This window comes from Pseudophryne corroboree, chromosome 7, assembly GCF_028390025.1.
Source record: "Pseudophryne corroboree isolate aPseCor3 chromosome 7, aPseCor3.hap2, whole genome shotgun sequence".
Taxonomy (NCBI): Eukaryota; Metazoa; Chordata; class Amphibia; order Anura; family Myobatrachidae; genus Pseudophryne; species Pseudophryne corroboree.
The window spans coordinates 496,770,423-496,797,290 of record NC_086450.1 but is presented as its reverse complement, the minus strand read 5'-3'; the positions used below and the strand labels follow the sequence as shown (position 1 = coordinate 496,797,290).

Genomic DNA, 26,868 nt, shown 5'->3' with positions numbered 1-26,868 from the left:
CCTGTTGTTGAAGAACTGTTAGGGAGAGTACAATTGTGACTCCTTACTAGCGACGGAGAACCATCATTACCGCCATCACTCTGAAATTGGTAAAGACAACCCTGAATTGCAAACCTCAGGTAAGCCTAATGAAGAGTAAAAAGTAATTAGGCCTCCGTTATGTCTACTGAGACCATGAAAAAAAAGATTTCAGATTTAGAATTGGTCTGACCGAGCCGTCTGGCTTCGGGACCGCGAAGAGGCTTGAATAAAAGCCTTCTCCCTGTTGTAACAGGGGAAACCAGGCCAATGATCTGATCCTGATACAACCTTTGTATTGCGTCGCATACTACCTCCCCGTCTGGAGGAGAATCGGTAATTTGAAAAATTGGTGAGGGGAAACATCTGGAAACTCCAGTATGTACCCTTGGGACACTATTCGTAAAAACTCCCGGGTCCAGGTCCGTTCCAGGACTGACTGAAGAGTTTTAGACGTGGCACCACCAGTGTGGGCTCCTGCAAGAGAGTCACAGCGTCATGCGGTGGATGTGGATAATCTCTTCTACTGTGATCTTGAAGAGGTTGCGGACCTCTTCTCTTTTCTCCTTCCTCTACCTGCGAAGAAAGAGGAATCTGTATCTATTGGGCCGAAATGACAATGATGTGTCATCATCCATAGTGAGGGAACATAGGGCAAGAAGGCGGACTTACCAGCGGCAGCTGTCAAGATGAAATTCACTAGGCCGTCACCAAACCAGGCTTCACCTTCATAGGGAAGAGACTTCCCTTCTTCTCGGAGTCAGCATCAGCATTGCATTGGTGAATCCACAACGCCCTTTAGCCGAGACCGCCATGGAATTGGCCCGTGAACTCAAGAGTCCTATATCCCTTGCAGTCACACGAAAGTCCTTGATATGACCCAACATAAGGAGTATCCTATCTCTACCCAGGGTATCTACATCGGATGATAAGGTACCCGACCATATTTGAATACTACTACTTCTCCCCTATGCGCATGTAATGGCAGGTCTAACTAACGTAGTCTTGGACACATAACTAGAAACGTAGCCTTCCTGCCTACGATCCACTGTATTTGTGACAGGGCCCCCTGCAGAACAGGGGGCGACTCCCACTTTATTCTGTCTGCGGCGGGAAAAGAAATAAACCATCAGAATCCTCATGAGGATTTGAAACCATTTTGTCAGGACTGACCCAGACTTTCTCACACAGAGCTCTCAGCACATGAGAATGAGGAACGATACCTCAGCTTTCATTATAGCTTTATATATGCATACACAATTATCTATCTATCTATCTATCTATCTATCTATCTATCTATCTATCTATCTATCTATCTATCTATCTCTCTATCTATCTATCTATCTATCCACACATAGACCCTTCTGTCAGGAACAGCCAGAGTCCTCAGTGACATCTTTAATGTGCACTACTCATGTACTGAATGCTCTTTTTTTTGTGTGGATGTAATCCGGAAACCTTATGGTCGACATAGGAAACAGTATCTGTGTCGATATCAGTGAGTAGTAACTGGGCAAAATAATATTTTTGCGACCCCGAAGGGTCAGATGGAAATATAGCTATGAACATGACATCCTCTATAGACATTTCTACGTCTGTGTTGGGGACACAGAGTCATTCAACCTTACTCTCCGGAAAAACACCCCTTTGACTGAAGTACAGCGTTACGGCGGAGGTTATCGGAGAAGCGGCTAAGTGCTTGAATGTGAACCTTGATGTACGTGGATATTTACACAAGTAAATTGTTACTTTTTATTATTATTCACTGGTGCGCTCTCCTTATTTTATTAATATATATATATATATAAAACAAAAAATCAACCCTAATATCTTGCGCTATACCTCTAGTCTCAAACCAACAAGAAATACCCTCTGTCAGATAAGGTATTAAAAGTAGATTACAAATAGAAATGGATTCTCGTGGGAGCCAATATGCCTTTTGTATGACAATAATTAAAAGTTTTTATTGTACAGAAACAAACGATATTTATCCTAAGCGTTCGTTATTGACACAACCTTCTAAAAATTCATATAAAACAATATTACAATCTTATACATAAATTACAGTTGGATGTGAGGATTTTACAGCCAGGTGATCACAGTCAGAACTCGAAATGGATGTATCTCCAACCAGATGTTTGTGATAAGGACTTTGTTAACCAGACGTTGCAAAACCCAACGCGTTATCTAGATAGACTTCAAAAAAATAGTGAGGTTGCACTTGTTCCTGTAAAAAGGAATAGTTTCGTTCAGGATTTGAAATTTTCCTAAGTTCTCTGTTTGGTGACATGTATAAACAGAGGTAGACTATAAGGTTCCACCATTCTTGATTGAAAATAGGGAACGTAACATCATCTAATTTCAACCAAATTTATATATATTTTTTTGAAGTCTATCTAGATATTATATTTATCGAATTGAATATGTGATTGGATGTAATCATTGGATATTCTAAACCTTTCTAATCAATGGTAATCACTCCTACTATAAGAACTGATTCCAAACCCCTGATGAAGTCCTAACGGACGAAACGCGTTGGGTTTTGCAACGTCTGGTTAACAAAGTCCTTATCACAAACATCTGGTTGGAGATACATCCATTTCGAGTTCTGACTGTGATCACCTGGCTGTAAAATCCTCACATCCAACTGTAATTTATGTATAAGATTGTAATATTGTTTTATATGAATTTTTAGAAGGTTGTGTCAATAACGAACGCTTAGGATAAATATCGTTTGTTTCTGTACAATAAAAACTTTTAATTATTGTCATACAAAAGGCATATTGGCTCCCACGAGAATCCATTTCTATTTGTTATATATATATATATATATATATATATACACCCTTTCTGATATGCAAATTTTCTACCCAGTCAGATAATGGTGGTGCCTACATGGCCACCCACACCCGTCTGTGTCCCTAATATCGTTTTCTCTAGGGAAAAAATAAGAATTTACTTACCGATAATTCTATTTCTCGTAGTCCGTAGTGGATGCTGGGAACTCCGTAAGGACCATGGGGAATAGCGGCTCCGCAGGAGACTGGGCACAAAAGTAAAGCTTTAGGACTACCTGGTGTGCACTGACTCCTCCCCCCATGACCCTCCTTCAAGCCTCAGTTAGGATACTGTGCCCGGACGAGCGTACACAATAAGGAAGGATTTATGAATCCCGGGTAAGACTCATACCAGCCACACCAATCACACCGTACAACTTGTGATCTGAACCCAGTTAACAGCATGATAACAGAGGAGCCTCTGGAAAGATGGCTCACAACAACAATAACCCGATTTTAGTTAACAATAACTATGTACAAGTATTGCAGACAATCCGCACTTGGGATGGGCGCCCAGCATCCACTACGGACTACGAGAAATAGAATTATCGGTAAGTAAATTCTTATTTTCTCTGACGTCCTAGTGGATGCTGGGAACTCCGTAAGGACCATGGGGATTATACCAAAGCTCCCAAACGGGCGGGAGAGTGCGGATGACTCTGCAGCACCGAATGAGAGAACTCCAGGTCCTCCTCAGCCAGGGTATCAAATTTGTAGAATTTAGCAAACGTGTTTGCCCCTGACCAAGTAGCAGCTCGGCAAAGTTGTAAAGCTGAGACCCCTCGGGCAGCTGCCCAAGAGGAGCCCCCTTCCTTGTGGAATGGGCTTTTACAGATTTTGGCTGTGGCAGGCCTGCCACAGAATGTGTAAACTGAATTGTATTACAAATCCAACGAGCAATAATCTGCTTAGAAGCAGGAGCACCCAGCTTGTTGAGTGCATACAGGATAAACAGCGAGTGAGATTTTCTGACTCCAGCCGTCCTGAAAATATATATTTTCAGGGCCCTGACTACGTCCAACAACTTGGAGTCCTCCATGTCACTAGTAGCCGCAGGTACCACAATAGGTTGGTTCAGATGAAACGCTGAAACCACCTTAGGGAGAAAATGAGGACAAGTCCTCAATTCCGCCCTGTCTAAATGGAAGATCAGATAAGGGCTTTTACAGGATAAAGCCGCCAATTCTGACACGCGCCTGGCCGAGGCCAGGGCCAACAGCATGACCACTTTCCATGTGAGACATTTTAACTCCACAGATTCAAGTGGTTCAAACCAATGTGACTTTAGGAACCCAAAACTACATTGAGATCCCAAGGTGCCACTGGAGGCACAAAAGGAGGCTGTATATGCAGTACCCCTTTTACAAACGTCTGAACTTCAGAAACTGAAGCTAGTTCTTTCTGGAAGAAAATCGACAGGGCCGAAATTTGAACCTTAATGGACCCCAATTTTAGGCCCATAGACACTCCTGTTTGCAGGAAATGCAGGAATCGACCTAGCTGAAAATTCCTCCATCGGGCCTTACTGGCCTCGCACCCCGCAACATATCTTCGCCAACTGCGGTGATAATGCTTTGCGGTTACATCCTTCCTGGCTTTGATCAGGGTAGGGATGACTTCTTCCGGAATGCCCTTTTCCTTCAGGATCCGGCGTTCAACCGCCCTGCCGTCAAACGCAGCCGCGGTAAGTCTTGGAATAGACAGGGTGCTTGCTGGAGCAGGTCCCTTTATAGAGGTAGAGGCCACGGGTCCTCCGTGAGCATCTCTTGAAGTTCCGGGTACCAAGTCCTTCTTGGTCAATCCGGAGCCACGAGTATAATTCTTACTCCCCTCCGTCTTATAATTCTCAGTACTTTTGATATGAGAGGAAAAGGAGGGAACACATACACTGACTGGTACACCCACGGTGTTACCAGAGCGTCCACAGCTATTGCCTGAGGGTCCCTTGACCTGGCGCAATAACTGTCCAATTTTTTTGTTTAGGCGGGACGCCATCATGTCCACCTTTGGTTTCTCCAACGGTTTACAATCATGTGGAAGACTTCTGGGTGAAGTCCCCACTTTCCCGGGTGGAGGTCGTGCCTGCTGAGGAAGTCTGCTTCCCAGTTGTCCACTCCCAGAATGAATACTGCTGACAATGCTATCACATGATTTTCCGCCCAGCGAAAAATCCTTGCAGCTTCTGCCATTGCTCTCCTGCTTCTTGTGCTGCCCTGTCTGTTTACGTGGGCGACTGCCGTGATGTTGTCCGACTGGATCAGCACCGGCTGACCTTGAAGCAGAGGTCTTGCTTGGCTTAGGGCATTGTAAATGGCCCTTAGCTCCAGGATATTTAAGCGAAGTGATGTCTCCAGGCTTGACCACAAGCCCTGGAAATTTCTTCCCCGTGTGACTGCTCCCCAGCCTTGCAGGCTGGCATCCGTGGTCACCAGGACCCAGTCCTGAATGCCGAATCTGCGGCCCTCTAGAAGATGAGCACTCTGCAACCACCACAGGAGAGACACCCTTGTCTTTGGTGACAGGGTTATCCGCTGATGCATCTGAAGATGCGATCCGGACCCTTTGTCCAGCAGGTCCCACTGGAAAGTTCTTGCGTGGAATCTGCCGAAAGGAATTGCTTCGTAGGAAGCCACCATTTTTCCCAGGACCCTTGTGCACTGATGCACTGACACTTGGCCTGGTTTTAGGAGGTTTCTGACTAGTTCGGATAACCCCCTGGCTTTCTCCTCCGGGAGAAACACCTTTTTCTGGACTGTGTCCAGGATCATCCCTAGGAATAGAAGACGTGTCGTCGGGATCAGCTGCGATTTTGGAATATTGAGAATCCAACCATGCTGCCGCAACACTACCTGAGATAGTGCTACCCCGACTTCCAACTGTTCCCTGGGTCTTGCCCTTATCAGGAGATCGTCCAAGTAAGGGATAATTAAAACTCCCTTCCTTTCAAAGGAGTATCATCATTTCGGCCATTACCTTGGTAAAGACCCGGGGTGCCGTGGACAATCCAAACGGCAGCGTCTGAAACTGATAGTGACAGTTCTGTACCCAGTGCCAGATTAAGGTCCTGATGGGCCTGGAGCTGAAATTTATGAAGGGCCTATTGTGAACTGCTGCAGGGGGTGTGACCAGCATGGTGGGCATGTGACTACTTATATGGGGGTGTGGTCTGTGCTGTGGGGTGTGGATAGCACCATGGAGGGCATAGGTAGACACCTACCTTCAATTTACAAATTCACTATATATACTTTATGGATTTACGCTCTCTCTCTCTCTCTATATATGTACGTACATACATACACACATATATGTACAAGTACTGTATATTACATGATCAACGTTTCAGGGCATCCGCACTGTCATTAGGACCACAATGCATTGTATGTGGTTCTGACTACAGTGTGGACGCCTCGAAACATTGATCGTTGAATATACTTATTTGCCAGCAGGAACTCTGAGTGCTGTTTGTTGGAAATATAGAGATGTAGCCAGCCTTGTCCATATCGAGGGTGCAATTTGGTGCGCCTAAGTGCAACTATTCCACCCGGCGCTGAGTTAATGTACGTCTTCTCTATGGCCATGCACATGCATACGCACGCATGCAGCCATTCATGGGCACACATGGTGTAACTACTTAGCCACGAGGCTGGCTACATCTGTATGTCTTATTACAATTCCGCACTGGGGCAAGCTGCCATTGGTATTGTGAGTGCCAGCAGTTCTTCTGGATGTATGGAGAAAAGACATACATATATATATATATATATATATATATATATATACACACACACATTTATATATATATATATATATATATATTACATTCTTTAGTTTTCCTTATTACAAAAAAAAAAATATATATATATATATATATATATACACATACATACACATATATTATATATACTGTTATATACAGTATATATATATATATATATATATATACGGTAGGAGGCTGCGTGGTGTACGAAGCAAACAGCGGCACTCAGGGTCTTGTGCAAAAATACAAGTGTATTGAAATCACTACATGAACTCCAACGTTTCGGGACGCGCAAGTCCCGTTGACAACGGGACTTGCGCGTCCCGAAACGTTGGAGTTCATGTAGTGATTTCAATACACTTGTATTTTTGCACAAGACCCTGAGTGCCGCTGTTTGCTTCGTACACCACGCAGCCTCCTACCGTACCTAATTTCATCAGAAGGCACCTGGGCACATCTGCGTTACCTTGAGGGAGTGCCGGTCCATCCACAAAACTGTATATATATATATATATATATATATATATATGTAACTGTAATTTAACAGTGCCTCAGTATGCCACGTCAGTCTGACACCTCACCTCAGTCTGGAGGATATCAGATGATATGCTGCTGCTGCCGCTGGGCCACCTTCAAGAAGCAGCTGCTTAGGGGATCTAGGCGCTATCCTGCTTTGAGTGCCCTGCCCTGGGCTGTATTTTGGAGTCTGGGTGCCGTATTGGCACCTTTTTGATGTCTGGGCTGGCCCCAGGTCAGCTAGCACCATGTTAAAGATATTTTGAAGTGCCCCCCGCTAGGGTTAGGTTTAGGCTACGGGGGTGGGAGGGTTAGGGTTAGACTGTGGGGAGGAGTGTTAGGGTTAGACATCCCCGGGGAGGGTTAGGCTACGGGGGAGGATGGTTAGGTTTAGGCTACGGGGGTGGGAGGGTTAGGGTTAGACTGTGGGGAGGAGTGTTAGGGTTAGACATCCCCGGGGAGGGTTAGGCTACGGGGGAGGATGGTTAGGTTTAGGCTACGGGGGTGGGAGGGTTAGGGTTAGGCTGTGGGGAGGAGTGTTAGGGTTAGACATCCCCGGGGAGGGTTAGGCTACGGGGGAGGATGGTTAGGTTTAGGCTACGGGGGTGGGAGGTTTAGGGTTAGACTGTGGGGATGAGTGTTAGGGTTAGACATCCCCGGGGAGGGTTAGGCTACGGGGTAGGATGGTTAGGTTTAGGCTACGGGGGTGGGAAGGTTAGGGTTAGACTGTGGGGAGGAGTGTTAGGGTTAGACATCCCCGGGGAGGGTTAGGCTACGGGGGAGGATGGTTAGGTTTAGGCTACGGGGGTGGGAGGGTTAGGGTTAGACTGTTGGGAGGAGTGTTAGGGTTAGACATCCCCGGGGAGGGTTAGGCTACGGGGTAGGATGGTTAGGTTTAGGCTGTAAGTGGAGGGAGGGTTAGGGATTAGCATTAGGTATCTTTTCCCAAAGGTGTCGGGATTCCCAGCGTCAGGATGCAGCATTTGGAATTTTGACTGCCGGAATCCCGACCGCCAGGATATTATATGTATTTCTACTCCATTGTATAGCAATACCCCTATTCCTCCAAGATATCATTAATATACACACCGAAACTTAAATACACCACATCCCTTATAATGATCCACCCCGTAGATAACGTTTGAACTCATCAACCCTCAGGTAACCTTAATACACCCCCATCCCACATAATAACACACACCACATCACTCAAATCATATTAATAAATACCCACACCATATAATACATTTCAACCCTCTTAACATTTATACACTCCTACACCACACAATAATGCACCCCATAGATAACATTTATACACCCCCCACCCCCACACAATAATACACCCCACAGATATCATTTATACACACCCCACAATAATACAACCCACAGATAACATTTATACACCCCTACAATAATATACCCCCAGATAACATATATACACCCCCCCACAATAATACACCCCACATATAACATTTATACACACCCCACAATCACACCCCAAAATATTTATACACCACGCACAATAATACAACCCCCAGATAACATTTATACACCCCCCCACAATAATATACCTCCAGATAACATTTATACACCACGCACAATAATACAACCCCCAGATAACATTTATACACCCCTCCACAATAATATACCTCCAGATAACATTTATACACCCCACCCACAATAATATACCTCCAGATAACATTTATACACCCCCCCACAATAATACACCCCAGATAACATTTCTACACCCCCACAATAATACACCCCACAGATATCATTTATACACCCTCCACAATAATATACCCCAAGATAACATTTATACACACCCACAATAATACACCTCACAGATAACATTTATACACCTCCAGATAACATTTATACACCCTCCACAATACACCCCACAGATATCATTTATACACCCCCCCACAATAATATACCTCCAGATAACATTTATACACCCCACCCACAATAATATACCTCCAGATAACATTTCTACACACCCCCCCCACAATAATACACCCCAGATAACATTTCTACACCCCCACAATAATACACCCCACAGATATCATTTATACAGCCTCCACAATAATATACCCCAAGATAACATTTATACACACCCACAATAATACACCTCACAGATAACATTAACACCCACACAGTAATACACCCCACAGATAACATTTATACACCCCACAGATATCATTTATACACCCCCCACAATAATACACCCCACAGATATCATTTATACACCCCCCACAATAATACACCCCACATATAACATTTATACACCCCCCACAATCCACCCCTCAGATAACATTTATACACCCCCACAATAATACACCCCCCAGATATCATTTATACACCCCCCCCCCACAATAATACACCCCACATATAACATTTATACACCCCCACAATAATACACCCCACAGATATCATTTATACACGCCCCACAATAATACACCCCCTACACAATCAATAATACACAACACAGGATAACATTTTGATACTTCTAAAACTTTAATAAACCACTATCCCACTCACTGATTGCTTTTACACACCCTCACCCCACTCCAGTTACGTACAAGTCAGTACACTCCCTGTCTTTAGCTTGGTGCCTCGTCTTCTGAGTGTGCAGCTGCAGCACAGGAAGGGAAGCCTCCTCACTGCACGTCATTGGTGGCTGGCTGCTGGCTCTGGGGAAGGACCAGCAACCAGGAAGCACACACAGTAAAAGTTCTTCCAGTGAAGCTGGCAGTGGCAGGGGGGGGGCTGACATTTGTGGCAGGGGGCTGGCCTGGTATTTGTGGCAGGGGGTGACAGCTGTGTGATCGGTCCCTGAAGCTGTCTTTAACAGGGCAGGGAGGGATTCGGGCACTGCAGCGCACTTGCAGCTGTGGCACTGCCTTTGGCTGCTTGACTCAGCATCTGTCATTAGTCGCAATGGCGGTGGCCACACACAGTGCCCCCTATGGGATGGCGCCCCACGTGGCTGCTCAGCTGGAGCAGCGCTCGAGGCCCTGCAAACACGTCACACCATCCGGCGCAGAGGAAGCGCTGCCGAGACACACTGTGTATGCAGTGCAGGGAAGGCAGGTGAAGCCTTATACTGTCTCTGTCTGCGGCGCAATTTAATCCACCAATACCGCGGCCGCGGGAAGGAGGCCTAGGGTGTTGAGGGTGGAGGCGGCGATGCCTGCCTAGGAGGCTGCAGCAGTAGAAGGAAATTTTATTTCCTGTCTACTGCACAACATAGATCTGCAATGCTGTGGGCCTATTTTAGAGGGTGGGCCTGGAGCTGCAGCTCCATCAGCCCCATTGTTAATCCGGCCCTGTCTGTACCACAAACCTGAGGTACCCTTGGTGAGAAGGGTAAATTGGGACATGGAGGTAAGCCTCCTTGATGTCCAGAGACACCATATAATCCCCTTCTTCCAGGTTCGCAATCACCGCTCTGAGTGACTTCATCTTGAATTTGAACCTTTGTATGTAAGTGTTCAAGGATTTCAGATTTAAAATAGGTCTCACCGAGCCGTCCGGCTTCGGTACCACAAACAGCGTGGAATAATACCCCTTTCCTTGTTGTAGGAGGGGTACCTTGATTATCACCTGCTGGGTGAAGGATCCAGGGGTCCACCTGTGAGTGAGCCCACTGCACGCTGAAATTTTTTGAGACGGGCCCCCACCGTGCCTGAGTCCGCTTGTAAAGCCCCAGCGTCATGCTGAGGACTTGGCAGAAACGGGAGAGGCTTCTGTTCCTGGGAACTGGCTGTTTGCTGCAGCCTTTTTCCTCTCCCTCTGCCACGGGGCAGAAATTAGGAGCCTTTTGCCCGCTTTCCCTTATGGGCCCGAAAGGACTGCGCCTGATAATACGGCATCTTCTTATGTTGAGAGGCTACCTGGGGTAAAAATGTGGATTTCCCAGCCGTTGCCGTGGCCACCAGGTCTGTTAGACCTACCCCAAATAACTCCTCCCTTTTATAAGGCGATACTTCCATATGCCTTTTGGAATCAGCATCACCTGACCACTGTCTTGTCCATAACCCTCTTCTGGCAGAAATGGACAGCGCACTTACTCTTGATGCCTGTCGGCAAATATCCCTCTGTGCATCACGCATATATAGAAATGCATCTTTTAAATGCTCTATAGTCAGTAATATACTGTCCCTATCTAGGGTATCAATATTGTCAGTCAGGGAATCCGACCAAGCCACCCCAGCACTGCACATCCAGGCTGAGGCGATTGCTGGTCGCAGTATCACACCCGTGTGAGTGTATATACATTTTAGGATATTTTTCTGCTGTCAGCAGGTTCCTTAAGGGCGGCCGTATCTGGGGACGGTAGTGCCACCTGTTTAGACAAGCGAGTGAGCGCTTTATCCACCGTAGGGGGTGTTTCCCAACGTGCCCTATCCTCTGGCGGGAAGGGATATGATGCTAATAACTTTTTAGGAATTAACAGTTTTTATCGGGGGAAACCCACGCCTCATCACACACTTCATTTAATTCCTCAGATGCAGGAAAAACTACAGGCAGTTTTTCCTCACCCAACATAATACCCTTTTTAGTGGTACTGGTATTATCAGAAATATGTAAAACATTTTTCATAGCCTCAATCATGTAACGTGTGGCCCTACTGGAAGTCACATTCGTCTCTTCATCGTCGACATTGGAGTCAGTATCCGTGTCAGCATCTGTATCTGCCATCTGAGGTAACGGGCGTTTTAGAGCCCCTGATGGCTTTTGAGACACCTGGACAGGCACAGGCTGAATAGCCGGCTGTTCCATGTCATCAATCTTTTGTAAAGAGCTGACACTGTCACGTAATTCCTTCCATAAGCTCAGCCACTCAGGTGTCGACTCCCTTGGGGGTGACATCTCCATTACAGGCAATTGCTCCGCCTCCACACCATTTTCCTCTTCATACATGTCGACACAACGTACCGACACACAGCACACACACAGGGAATGCTCTGATAGAGGACAGGACCCCACTAGCCCTTTGGGGAGACAGAGGGAGAGTATGCCAGCACACACCAGAGCGCTATATATATACAGGGATAACCTTATATAAGTGTTTTTCCCCTTATAGCTGCTGTATTGTTGTACTGCGCCTAATTAGTGCCCCCCTCTCTTTTTTAACCCCTTTCTGTAGTGTAGTAACTGCAGGGGAGAGCCAGGGAGCTTCCCTCCAACGGAGCTGTGAGAGAAAATGGCGCCAGTGTGCTGAGGAGATAGGCTCCGCCCCTTTTTCGCTGACTTTTCTCCTGCTTTTTTATGGATTCTGGCAGGGGTTAAAATTTATCCATATAGCCCTGGGGGCTATATGTGATGTATTTTCGCCAGCCAAGGTGTTTTTATTGCTGCTCAGGGCACCCCCCCTAGCGCCCTGCACCCTCAGTGACCGAAGTGTGAAGTGTGCTGAGGAGCAATGGTGCACAGCTGCAGTGCTGTGCGCTACCTTGGTGAAGACAGGATGTCTTCTGCCGCCGATTTTCCGGACCTCTTCTTGCTTCTGACTCTGTAAGGGGGCCGGCGGCGCGGCTCTGGGACCGGACTCCGAGGCTGGGCCTGTGTTCGGTCCCTCTGGAGCTAATGGTGTCCAGTAGCCTAAGAAGCCCAATCCACTCTGCACGCAGGTGAGTTCGCTTCTTCTCCCCTTAGTCCCTCGATGCAGTGAGCCTGTTGCCAGCAGGTCTCACTGAAAATAAAAAACCTAAAACTAAACTTTCACTAAGAAGCTCAGGAGAGCCCCTAGTGTGCACCCTTCTCGGCCGGGCACAAAAATCTAACTGAGGCTTGGAGGAGGGTCATAGGGGGAGGAGCCAGTGCACACCAGGTAGTCCTAAAGCTTTACTTTTGTGCCCTGTCTCCTGCGGAGCCGCTATTCCCCATGGTCCTTACGGAGTTCCCAGCATCCACTAGGACGTCAGAGAAACATTCAGCCACCGACGTGTCAACACACATGTACCAAGCAGCATCAAGTCGGCGGTGTCGACAGGGTCACTCCCACAGCCGTTTGTGGGACGAGCACTCAGCCTCAGACATGCCGACACACGTGTACCAAACACCCACCGACATACCGGGCATATAGGGGACAGACCCACAGTAAAGTCTGTCAGGAAGACACAGATGGAGTTTGCCAGCTCATAACCCAGCGCTCAATCCCGGTTCTGAAACCTTTATATACTGTATTGCCTCAGACCTTATAAGTAACTTATATTGCCTCAAATCAACTGTGCCCCCGCCCCCCCTGTTTTTTCACTCTGTTATGTATACAGCAGTGTGAGGAAAGACCAGCGTGTCTACAAGAGAAAATGGCGCTGATTAGAGCTGTGAGGGTTAAGCCCCGCCCCCTTCATGGCGCGCTTCAGCCCCGCTATTTTTTAGTATATTTATACTGGCGGGGGTTAGGATTTAGTGCCTAGGCACTCATACCATTGTTTTCCAGTCACATATGAGGATTTTATACTGCCCAGGGCGCCCCCCCTGCACCCTACAGTGCCGCTGTGTGTGGGAGCATGGCGCAAAGCGCGATCGCTGTGCGGTACCTCAGAAGCCATCACCGAAGTCTTCTTTTCTTCTTCTACTCACCTGTCTTCTGACTTCTGGCTCTGCAAGGGGGGTGACGGCGGGCTCTGGGAATGAACCCATAGGCGTACCTAGTGTTCCAAACCCTCAGGAGCTAATGGTGTCCTGTAGCCAAAGAAGCAGAGCCTTTAAACTCACTAGAAGTAGGTCTGACTTCTCTCCCCTAAAGGCCCATACACACTTGACGATGCACACATCGTTAACGACCGTCATTAACGACTTCCCTTGAACTTCCCTTGAACAGCTGAGCAAACGACATGAGCATACACACTACCAACGACCAAAGACGAAAGATGAAAGACGAAAGATGAAAGACCAAAGACGAAAGACCATAGACCATTCATCGTTAAAGCATTCAAGCTGAACAGTTTATTAAAATAATGAGCTGGGAACAGGGCTGGTGAACAGTGGCTTGGTCGTTGGTCGTTGGTCTTTCACACCATACACATTCAACGACGTCTCTGGTCGGTAACGACCATAGTGGAAATTGAGCATACATGCTCCACAGATGAACGATGGACGTTAACGTCCCGCGGGGCCGCGCATCGTTGGTCGTTGGATGCATACACACTTGACGTTATAATGAACGACGTCGTTCATGAGGGCTGAAATGAACGACATCGTTCATTTTATCGTCAAGTGTGTATGGGCCTTTAGTCCCACGAAGCAGGGAGACTATTGCCAGCAGTCTCCCTGAAAATAAAAAACCTAACAAAAGTATTTTTTTGAGAAACTCAGTAGAGCTCCTCAGAGTGCATCCAGTCTGCCTGGGCACAGATCTAAACTGGAGTCTGGAGGAGTGGCTTAGAGGGAGGAGCCAGTTCACACCCATTCAACGTCTTAAAGTGCCCATGTCTCCTGCGGATCCCGTCTATACCCCATGGTTCTTGATGTGACCCCAGCATCCTATAGGACGTATGAGAAATTATATTTATTATAAACATCAAATAATTGGAGCCCCGGGCTGGAAGTGAGCATAGCCTTGAGGTGAGAAGAAGCAGCAGCATGGGAGTCCAACCACCATCCAACGTCTAAAGCAGGCAGAGCGGGGCTGGGATCTCACTGTAGTCTAGCAGAAATTTTGAAAGGTACTGTAGGTGGTCTTATCCAAAAAGCACTGCAGACTCAACTTGTCTGTGTATAGGATAGCCTGTGTCTTGGCAGGAACTGGGTTCAAAGCCACTGGCGAGGAGATGGTCTACATATGGGATCTCAGTGACTCTGCAATGACAGGGTGTAACTACATGTTGATTGAATGGATTCTTTGGAGGACATTGCAGAGGTGCATGTTGGGTTCTTCCTATCTCTGTCTCTGTGGTGGGAGCCTACTACAACTGCAAATGACAGAGACATGAGAGCCGTCCTCGATTATATATGTGAGGGTCCATCAGCCCCAACTTGGATGTGGTATAGGTCTACTGTAACTAGATCGACCCCATATGATCGATATGCATTAAGTCGAAAGGGGCAGAATGTCCAAAAGTTTACAGTTAAAAGGTGAACAGTAAGATCGACATGTACACATGGTCAACAGGTCAAAAAATCGTCATGACAGTGGCCAACACAAAATGGTTGACACAAGTTTTTTCTTGGGGGGGGGGTATCAATTCATCATATATGACCACAGTCCGTGTAAACGTGTACTCTCACGTTACTGCTCGCAATCGTAGTCCATGTGGATAGTAAGTCAAGCAAAACTTGGGAAACATAAAAAAAGACTTGTCATGTCGACCTTGTATACCCGTTGACCTTAAGCATTGTCTACCTTTTACCTGTCAACCTTCTGAACCTGTCGACCTAATGCATGTCGACCTATACACTGGAACCCCTCCAACTTTATCCGTATTACCGTGAATGCTTGAAATAAGGTGAATACATTCCTGAATCTCCTGCCAGCAGTTTGTGGATCTACTGCAGCCATGAGCAACCTAATACATATGGCTGCATTTTACCTTCCCAGAACTGTACATTATACTGTAAATAGCTTTAATATATGAAAGAGACGCCTCTCTGTAATAACAAAGCATCCATTATAAACACACATTACAAGCTTTAACACACAAGATAGACAACAGTGCAGGGAAGATCTTGGTGCGGCAAATGAAGGCTTGGTACACCCTATACGACCCCAGGGCTGCCTGTTGCCCAGGACCGATCTGTTACACTATAATTTGTTACACTATACAGTAAGTATTATTATGTTTCTACTTTATTTACTTCATAGACTAGTGCTAGTTTTCCAATTGTACTGTCTGCGTTGTTGTTGAGCCTCATCACTGCAATCTCAGTACCAGACCCCTCACAGGTGAGCCGGGCAGTTGTATCAGCTCTGCTATAGAAAGAAAGAAATATATGAGTGCGCTGTCAACGGTAGCCAGTAGAGGGGAGGTCAGACCCCAAATAAATGGACAAGGAAAAAAAGAATGTAAACTGGCGCCGGCTGTTAAACCAATAAGGGACGATAGATATTTGGGTAAAATTGAAAATTCACATCATTTTAATAGACATTAAAAGAAAAGTACTAGAACATCACATGAACACACTTTCTTAATATTCCTGAATCAGGGAATAAAAGTAGGTGATTTTGGTTGGGGCCGCTTGGATCGCAATAAAAATGGCTAGTATGCACACTCTCCGGTTAGGGCTCGCTCCTCATTAAACTTTGGTTCACTTTAGATGTATATATTACCCAGTCCTTAGGAACATGCTCCTGAGGAAGCTGGCAGACGCAAGACCAGCGAAACACGTTGAGCTAAGGATACGGACCACCAACATTGGACCCACTTGAATTCCCCGGTACTGATTGGACTCTCTGCCTCCATTTGGACACTAATAGCCCCATTGGAACCTGGAACCACCCCTGCTGCTATTTGGATCTCTATCAGCAATACTGAGATCCATGGGGACAACTTCCTAAGGACTGGGTAAATACATACATCTAAAGTGAACCAACGTTTAATGAGGAGTGAGCCCTAACCGGAGAGTGTGCATACTAGCCATTTTTATTGCGATCCAAGCGGCCCCAACCAAAATTACCTACTTTTATTCCCTGATTCAGGAATATTAAGAAAGTGTGTTCATGTGATGTTCTAGCACTTTTCTTTTAATGTCTATTAAAATTATGTGAATTTTCAATTTTAAAAAATATCTATCGTCCCTTATTTGGTTTAACAGCCGGCGCCAGTTTACAGCTCCGCTATAGGATGGTCTGAGACATCAGAGGTGACATTCTGTACGGCTTGCAATGTTTAGCGTGATTACGCTTCACACCATATCCCATTCTCATTTGTTCTATTAATTGTGGTTATTCTTCAAGTTGGAAGATGCTGGTTTACTTATTGCCAAATACAGTGTATGTACTGTAAGTAATATATACAATGGAAAATGCAAATCTACATTTTTATTGTGTTTTTCACCTAGAAAATTATTTTATGAATTATTATTATTTATTTTTTTACATTAGGCCCAGTACTCTAATGATGTAGTTATTCCAATTTTAAATGGGAGCACTTACAGGTAAGACAAGTTAATATTATATGTAATTGTAATATAAAGTATAACTATATCAAATGAACACAACATTAGTTTAGGGTTTGGTATGAAATCTCGGAGGTCACAATCCAGGCAGTCAGAATCCCAATGCTGAGAATGCCAGTGGATCCCAGTGAGTATTTTAAGCCTACCCCTAACCCACTGCTCCCTTAACCTAACCCTCCCCGTCCGCAGCCTAACCCTGTCTCTTCCCTGCCACAGCCTAACCCAACGCTCCTGTAGCCTAACCCTAACCTTCCCCAGCTACAGCCTACCCCCCAGTGCCTAACCCTCCCTCAGTCCAACCCTTAACGTACCTCCCACAGCCTAACCCGCACCTCCTGCAGCCTAACCCTAACTCTCCCCTCCCGCAACCTAACCCTAATTCACCACTCCCGTAGCCTTCCCGCAGCATAACCCTATCCCCCATCCCACAGCATAACCCTATCCCTACCGCAGCATAACCCTAACTCTCCCCTCCCACAGCCTAACCCTAACCCACCGCTCGTAGCCTAACCCTAAATCTCCCTTGCTGCAGCCTAACCCTCCCGCAGACCAACCCTAATTGTACCTCCCACAGCCTAACCATCACCTCCTGCAGCCTAACCCTAGATAAATTTGTCCATGGAAATGCTCTTAAATTGATGGTCTAACTATATGTGTGTGGCTATACACGTGTATAACTTTCTCATACATACATTTGTATAGTTTAATTTAATACTGGCCGGTATTTGTGATTTTAGTTTTTATATTATATTATTTTATATGTGTAAGTAAATAAACTATACACGACTCTTTAGAAGTTAACACATCAGACCAGACCATTCGTCATGTGAGGAAGAGATATACTACCTCAGAGAGGTCTCCAAATGCTGAAACAATGATATTTAACTGTAGGGCTTTACAGAGAGAATTCCAGAATCTGGCTACAAATTGAACTCCAAGGTCAGAGACTCGATAGACCGTAACTAGATACTGAGCCCCCCTACAATAAATGTCTGCATTCCTCAAGTGCTAATTGCATAAAGAATAACTCTTTGTCACCTATGGCGTGGTTCTTCTCAGCTGGCAGAAACCTATGTGGGAAGAAACCAGAGGGATGCAGATGACCACTGGATGCATGTTAGGATAGGACTGTCCCACTCCAACTGATGAGGTATAAAGGTATAAGGGCAGGAGACACCTGGTTGGTTAACAACTGGCGCTGTGATAAATGCCTATTTAAGCTGTTGAAAAGCGGCTGAGTTTCTGTAGACCACAGGTTCTCAAACTCGGTCCTCAGGACCCCACACGGTGCATGTTTTGCAGGTCTCCTCACAAAATGACAAGTGAAATAATTAGCTCCACCTGTGGACCTTTTAAAATGTGTCAGTGAGTAATTAATACACCTGTGCACTTGCTGGGTTACCTGCAAAACATACACTGTGTGGGGTCCTGAGGACCGAGTTTGAGAACCACTGCTGTAGACCAATTGGCTGAGTCTGAACACTATTTGGTAAGAGCAGTAATTAGAGAAACTATTGTGGAGTACACTTGAATAAATATGTGTAGTCTGCAAAATCCAAGAAACAGTGAATAGCCTTTAGGGTAGTATGCTGAGGCCAATAGAGAATTGCCCAGAATTTCTGAGTATCCATACTCATCGCTGTACCGGATATAATATAGTGAAGAAAGGGTTTGGATTCCACTTCAAAGACACATTTTTTGCAGTTTGCAGTAAAGTTTATTCTCCCTGAGTTGATGAAGTACCTCTCTAACATGCTGATGGTGAGTTGAAGATCAGAGAAGATGAGGATGTCTTCAAGATAAACTACTACATTAATGTACAGCAAGTCCCAGAAAATCTCTAGGACTGGCACCATGGCAGGAGCTATACATAGGTTGAATCCCATCATCATAAAATTCATAACGCCCATCTGGAGTATTGAAAGCGGTCTTCCACTCATCCCTTTGACAAATTCTTATGAGTTTGTATGCACCTTGGGGATCCTGTTTTGAAAAATTACAGCTTCCAGGACTCTATCAGACAGTTCACAATGGCAAGGATATCTGTCAGAGCTACGTAATAATTCCGTAAAAACAATGTAATAATTATGTAAGGGTATTTTAAGTTACCTAACACTTTTTTAAATGTGAATTTAAGTCACAGCAAATAAAGTGCTAGAATTGTGCAAAGTGTATAATTCTGTATGCAGAATGCAGTGTTGCTCTTTGGGATGATGGATTATATAAGGTGTGTTAAAATTAATATAACTTGTGTAATTACATGAACGGTGGATATACTCAGCAGCCATGATCATACAATACACTGTCCTGTGACTGATCCTCTCCTGCGCTGACTATTCTGTACACTGTCTTGTGACTGATCCTCTCCTGCGCTGACTATTCTGTACACTGTCCTGTGACTGATCCTCTCCTGCGCTGACTATTCTGTACACTGTCCTGTGACTGATCCTCTCCTGCGCTGACTATTCTGTACACTGTCCTGTGACTGATCCTCTCCTGCGCTGACTATTCTGTACACTGTCCTGTGACTGATCCTCTCCTGCGCTGACTATTCTGTACACTGTCCTGTGACTGATCCTCTCCTGCGCTGACTATTCTGTACACTGTCCTGTGACTGATCCTCTCCTGCGCTGACTATTCTGTACACTGTCCTGTGACTCTGATCCTCTCCTGCGCTGACTATTCTGTACACTGTCCTGTGACTGATCCTCTCCTGCGCTGACTGTTCTGTACACTGTCCTGTGACTGATCCTCTCCTGCGCTGACTATTCTGTACACTGTGCTGTGTCTGATCCTCTCCTGCGCTGACTATTCTGTACACTGTCCTGTGACTGATCCTCTCCTGCGCTGACTATTCTGTACACTGTCCTGTGACTGATCCTCTCCTGCGCTGACTATTCTGTACACTGTCCTGTGACTGATCCTCTCCTGCGCTGACTGTTCTGTACACTGTCCTGTGACTGATCCTCTCCTGCGCTGACTATTCTGTACACTGTCCTGTGACTGATCCTCTCCTGCGCTGACTATTCTGTACACTGTCCTGTGACTGAGCCTCTCCTGCGCTGACTATTCTATACACTGTCCTGTGACTGATCCTCTCCTGCGCTGACTATTCTGTACACTGTCCTGTGACTGATCCTCTCCTGCGCTGACTATTCTGTACACTGTCCTGTGACTGATCCTCTCCTGCGCTGACTATTCTGTACACTGTCCTGTGACTGATCCTCTCCTGCGCTGACTGTTCTGTACACTGTCCTGTGACTGATCCTCTCCTGCGCTGACTATTCTGTACACTGTCCTGTGACTGATCCTCTCCTGCACTGACTATTCTGTACACTGTCCTGTGACTGATCCTCTCCTGCGCTGACTATTCTGTACACTGTCCTGTGACTGATCCTCTCCTGCGCTGACTATTCTATACACTGTCCTGTGACTGATCCTCTCCTGCACTGACTATTCTGTACACTGTCCTGTGACTGATCCTCTCCTGCGCTGACTATTCTATACACTGTCCTGTGACTGATCCTCTCCTGCACTGACTATTCTGTACACTGTCCTGTGACTGATCCTCTCCTGCGCTGACTATTCTGTACACTGTCCTGTGACTGATCCTCTCCTGCGCTGACTATTCTGTACACTGTCCTGTGACTGATCCTCTCCTGCGCTGACTATTCTGTACACTGTCCTGTGACTGATCCTCTCCTGCGCTGACTATTCTGTACACTGTCCTGTGACTGATCCTCTCCTGCGCTGACTATTCTGTACACTGTCCTGTGACTGATCCTCTCCTGCGCTGACTATTCTGTACACTGTCCTGTGACTGATCCTCTCCTGCGCTGACTATTCTGTACACTGTCCTGTGACTGATCCTCTCCTGCGCTGACTATTCTGTACACTGTCCTGTGACTGATCCTCTCCTGCGCTGACTATTCTGTACACTGTCCTGTGACTGATCCTCTCCTGCGCTGACTATTCTGTACACTGTCCTGTGACTGATCCTCTCCTGCGCTGACTATTCTGTACACTGTCCTGTGACTGATCCTCTCCTGCGCTGACTATTCTGTACACTGTCCTGTGACTGATCCTCTCCTGCGCTGACTATTCTGTACACTGTCCTGTGACTGATCCTCTCCTGCGCTGACTATTCTGTACACTGTCCTGTGACTGATCCTCTCCTGCGCTGACTATTCTGTACACTGTCCTGTGACTGATCCTCTCCTGCGCTGACTATTCTGTACACTGTCCTGTGACTGATCCTCTCCTGCGCTGACTATTCTGTACACTGTCCTGTGACTGATCCTCTCCTGCGCTGACTATTCTGTACACTGCCCTGTGACTGATCCTCTCCTGCGCTGACTATTCTGTACACTGTCCTGTGACTGATCCTCTCCTGCGCTGACTATTCTGTACACTGTCCTGTGACTGATCCTCTCCTGCGCTGACTATTCTGTACACTGTCCTGTGACTGATCCTCTCCTGCGCTGACTATTCTGTACACTGTCCAGTGACTGATCCTCTCCTGCGCTGACTATTCTGTACACTGTCCTGTGACTGATCCTCTCCTGCGCTGACTATACTGTACACTGTCCTGTGACTGATCCTCTCCTGCGCTGACTATTCTGTACACTGTCCAGTGACTGATCCTCTCCTGCGCTGACTATTCTGTACACTGTCCTGTGACTGATCCTCTCCTGCGCTGACTATACTGTACACTGTCCTGTGACTGATCCTCTCCTGCGCTGACTATTCTGTATACTGTCCTGTGACTGATCCTCTCCTGCGCTGACTATTCTGTACACTGTCCTGTGACTGATCCTCTCCTGCGCTGACTATTCTGTACACTGTCCTGTGACTGATCCTCTCCTGCGCTGACTATTCTGTACACTGTCCTGTGACTGATCCTCTCCTGCGCTGACTATTCTGTACACTGTCCTGTGACTGATCCTCTCCTGCGCTGACTATTCTGTACACTGTCCTGTGACTGATCCTCTCCTGCGCTGACTATTCTGTACACTGTCCTGTGACTGAGCCTCTCCTGCGCTGACTATTCTGTACACTGTCCTGTGACTGATCCTCTCCTGCGCTGACTATTCTGTACTCTGTCCTGTGACTGATCCTCTCCTGCGCTGACTATTCTGTACACTGTCCTGTGACTGATCCTCTCCTGCGCTGACTATTCTGTACACTGTCCTGTGACTGATCCCCTCCTGCTGCTGACTATTCTGTACACTGTCCTGTGACTGATCCCTCTCCTGTGCTGACTATTCTGTACACTGTCCTGTGACTGAGCCTCTCCTGCGCTGACTATTCTGTACACTGTCCTGTGACTGATCCTCTCCTGCGCTGACTATTCTGTACACTGTCCTGTGACTGATCCTCTCCTGCGCTGACTATTCTGTACACCGTCCTGTGACTGATCCTCTCCTGCGCTGACTATTCTGTACACTGTCCTGTGACTGATCCTCTCCTGCGCTGACTATTCTGTACACTGTCCTGTGACTGATCCTCTCCTGCGCTGACTATTCTGTACACTGTCCTGTGACTGATCCTCTCCTGCGCTGACTATTCTGTACACTGTCCTGTGACTGATCCTCTCCTGCGCTGACTATTCTGTACACTGTCCTGTGACTGATCCTCTCCTGCGCTGACTATTCTGTACACTGTCCTGTGACTGATCCTCTCCTGCGCTGACTATTCTGTACACTGTCCTGTGACTGATCCTCTCCTGCGCTGACTATTCTGTACACTGTCCTGTGACTGATCCTCTCCTGCGCTGACTATTCTGTACACTGTCCTGTGACTGATCCTCTCCTGCGCTGACTATTCTGTACACTGTCCTGTGACTGATCCTCTCCTGCGCTGACTATTCTGTACACTGTCCTGTGACTGATCCTCTCCTGCGCTGACTATTCTATACACTGTCCTGTGACTGATCCTCTCCTGCGCTGACTATTCTGTACACTGTCCTGTGACTGATCCTCTCCTGCGCTGACTATTCTGTACACTGTCCTGTGACTGATCCTCTCCTGCGCTGACTATTCTGTACACTGTCCTGTGACTGATCCTCTCCTGCGCTGACTATTCTGTACACTGTCCTGTGACTGATCCTCTCCTGCGCTGACTATTCTGTACACTGTCCTGTGACTGATCCTCTCCTGCGCTGACTATTCTGTACACTGTCCTGTGACTGATCCTCTCCTGCGCTGACTATTCTATACACTGTCCTGTGACTGATCCTCTCCTGCGCTGACTATTCTGTACACTGTCCTGTGACTGATCCTCTCCTGCGCTGACTATTCTGTACACTGTCCTGTGACTGATCCTCTCCTGCGCTGACTATTCTGTACACTGTCCTGTGACTGATCCTCTCCTGCGCTGACTATTCTGTACACTGTCCTGTGACTGATCCTCTCCTGCGCTGACTATTCTGTACACTGTCCTGTGACTGATCCTCTCCTGCGCTGACTATTCTGTACACTGTCCTGTGACTGATCCTCTCCTGCGCTGACTATTCTGTACACTGTCCTGTGACTGATCCTCTCCTGCGCTGACTATTCTGTACACTGTCCTGTGACTGATCCACTCCTGCGCTGACTATTCTGTACTGTCCTGTGACTGATCCTCTCCTGCGCTGACTATTCTGTACACTGTCCTGTGACTGATCCCTCTCCTGCGCTGACTATTCTGTACACTGTCCTGTGACTGATCCTCTCCTGCGCTGACTATTCTGTACACTGTCCTGTGACTGATCCACTCCTGCGCTGACTATTCTGTACACTGTCCTGTGACTGATCCTCTCCTGCGCTGACTATTCTGTACACTGTCCTGTGACTGATCCTCTCCTGCGCTGACTATTCTGTACACTGTCCTGTGACTGATCCTCTCCTGCGCTGACTATTCTGTACACTGTCCTGTGACTGATCCTCTCCTGCGCTGACTATTCTGTACACTGTCCTGTGACTGATCCTCTCCTGCGCTGACTATTCTGTACACTGTCCTGTGACTGATCCTCTCCTGCGCTGACTATTCTGTACACTGTCCTGTGACTGATCCTCTCCTGCGCTGACTATTCTGTACACTGTCCTGTGACTGATCCTCTCCTGCGCTGACTATTCTGTACACTGTCCTGTGACTGATCCTCTCCTGCGCTGACTATTCTGTACACTGTCCTGTGACTGATCCTCTCCTGCGCTGACTATTCTGTACACTGTCCTGTGACTGATCCTCTCCTGCGCTGACTATTCTGTACACTGTCCTGTGACTGATCCTCTCCTGCGCTGACTATTCTGTACACTGTCCTGTGACTGATCCTCTCCTGCGCTGACTATTCTGTACACTGTCCTGTGACTGATCCTCTCCTGCGCTGACTATTCTGTACACTGTCCTGTGACTGATCCTCTCCTGCGCTGACTATTCTGTACACTGTCCTGTGACTGATCCTCTCCTGCGCTGACTATTCTGTACACTGTCCTGTGACTGATCCTCTCCTGCGCTGACTATTCTGTACACTGTCCTGTGACTGATCCTCTCCTGCGCTGACTATTCTGTACACTGTCCTGTGACTGATCCTCTCCTGCGCTGACTATTCTGTACACTGTCCTGTGACTGATCCTCTCCTGCGCTGACTATTCTGTACACTGTCCTGTGACTGATCCTCTCCTGCGCTGACTATTCTGTACACTGTCCTGTGACTGATCCTCTCCTGCGCTGACTATTCTGTACACTGTCCTGTGACTGATCCTCTCCTGCGCTGACTATTCTGTACACTGTCCTGTGACTGATCCTCTCCTGCGCTGACTATTCTGTACACTGTCCTGTGACTGATCCTCTCCTGCGCTGACTATTCTGTACACTGTCCTGTGACTGATCCTCTCCTGCGCTGACTATTCTGTACACTGTCCTGTGACTGATCCTCTCCTGCGCTGACTATTCTGTACACTGTCCTGTGACTGATCCTCTCCTGCGCTGACTATTCTGTACACTGTCCTGTGACTGATCCTCTCCTGCGCTGACTATTCTGTACACTGTCCTGTGACTGATCCTCTCCTGCGCTGACTATTCTGTACACTGTCCTGTGACTGATCCTCTCCTGCGCTGACTATTCTGTACACTGTCCTGTGACTGATCCTCTCCTGCGCTGACTATTCTGTACACTGTCCTGTGACTGATCCTCTCCTGCGCTGACTATTCTGTACACTGTCCTGTGACTGATCCTCTCCTGCGCTGACTATTCTGTACACTGTCCTGTGACTGATCCTCTCCTGCGCTGACTATTCTGTACACTGTCCTGTGACTGATCCTCTCCTGCGCTGACTATTCTGTACACTGTCCTGTGACTGATCCTCTCCTGCGCTGACTATTCTGTACACTGTCCTGTGACTGATCCTCTCCTGCGCTGACTATTCTGTACACTGTCCTGTGACTGATCCTCTCCTGCGCTGACTATTCTGTACACTGTCCTGTGACTGATCCTCTCCTGCGCTGACTATTCTGTACACTGTCCTGTGACTGATCCTCTCCTGCGCTGACTATTCTGTACACTGTCCTGTGACTGATCCTCTCCTGCGCTGACTATTCTGTACACTGTCCTGTGACTGATCCTCTCCTGCGCTGACTATTCTGTACACTGTCCTGTGACTGATCCTCTCCTGCGCTGACTATTCTGTACACTGTCCTGTGACTGATCCTCTCCTGCGCTGACTATTCTGTACACTGTCCTGTGACTGATCCTCTCCTGCGCTGACTATTCTGTACACTGTCCTGTGACTGATCCTCTCCTGCGCTGACTATTCTGTACACTGTCCTGTGACTGATCCTCTCCTGCGCTGACTATTCTGTACACTGTCCTGTGACTGATCCTCTCCTGCGCTGACTATTCTGTACACTGTCCTGTGACTGATCCTCTCCTGCGCTGACTATTCTGTACACTGTCCTGTGACTGATCCTCTCCTGCGCTGACTATTCTGTACACTGTCCTGTGACTGATCCTCTCCTGCGCTGACTATTCTGTACACTGTCCTGTGACTGATCCTCTCCTGCGCTGACTATTCTGTACACTGTCCTGTGACTGATCCTCTCCTGCGCTGACTATTCTGTACACTGTCCTGTGACTGATCCTCTCCTGCGCTGACTATTCTGTACACTGTCCTGTGACTGATCCTCTCCTGCGCTGACTATTCTGTACACTGTCCTGTGACTGATCCTCTCCTGCGCTGACTATTCTGTACACTGTCCTGTGACTGATCCTCTCCTGCGCTGACTATTCTGTACACTGTCCTGTGACTGATCCTCTCCTGCGCTGACTATTCTGTACACTGTCCTGTGACTGATCCTCTCCTGCGCTGACTATTCTGTACACTGTCCTGTGACTGATCCTCTCCTGCGCTGACTATTCTGTACTGTCCTGTGACTGATCCTCTCCTGCGCTGACTATTCTGTACACTGTCCTGTGACTGATCCTCTCCTGCGCTGACTATTCTGTACACTGTCCTGTGACTGATCCTCTCCTGCGCTGACTATTCTGTACACTGTCCTGTGACTGATCCTCTCCTGCGCTGACTATTCTGTACTGTCCTGTGACTGATCCTCTCCTGCGCTGACTATTCTGTACACTGT

The 26,868-nt window shown here is 47.1% G+C and overlaps 1 protein-coding gene across 3 annotated transcripts in view; it reads left to right on the top strand.

Annotated features, from left to right (window-relative positions):
• The window catches only part of LOC134945751 (uncharacterized), a 708,129-nt gene that overhangs the window by 544,498 nt on the left and 136,763 nt on the right, over nt 1–26,868 (top strand). For all 3 annotated transcript variants that reach the window (XM_063935217.1, XM_063935218.1, XM_063935219.1), the window contains one exon: nt 17,180–17,232. In XM_063935217.1, the coding sequence (XP_063791287.1) occupies nt 17,180–17,232 (53 nt within the window). The remainder of the gene's footprint in view (nt 1–17,179; nt 17,233–26,868) is intronic.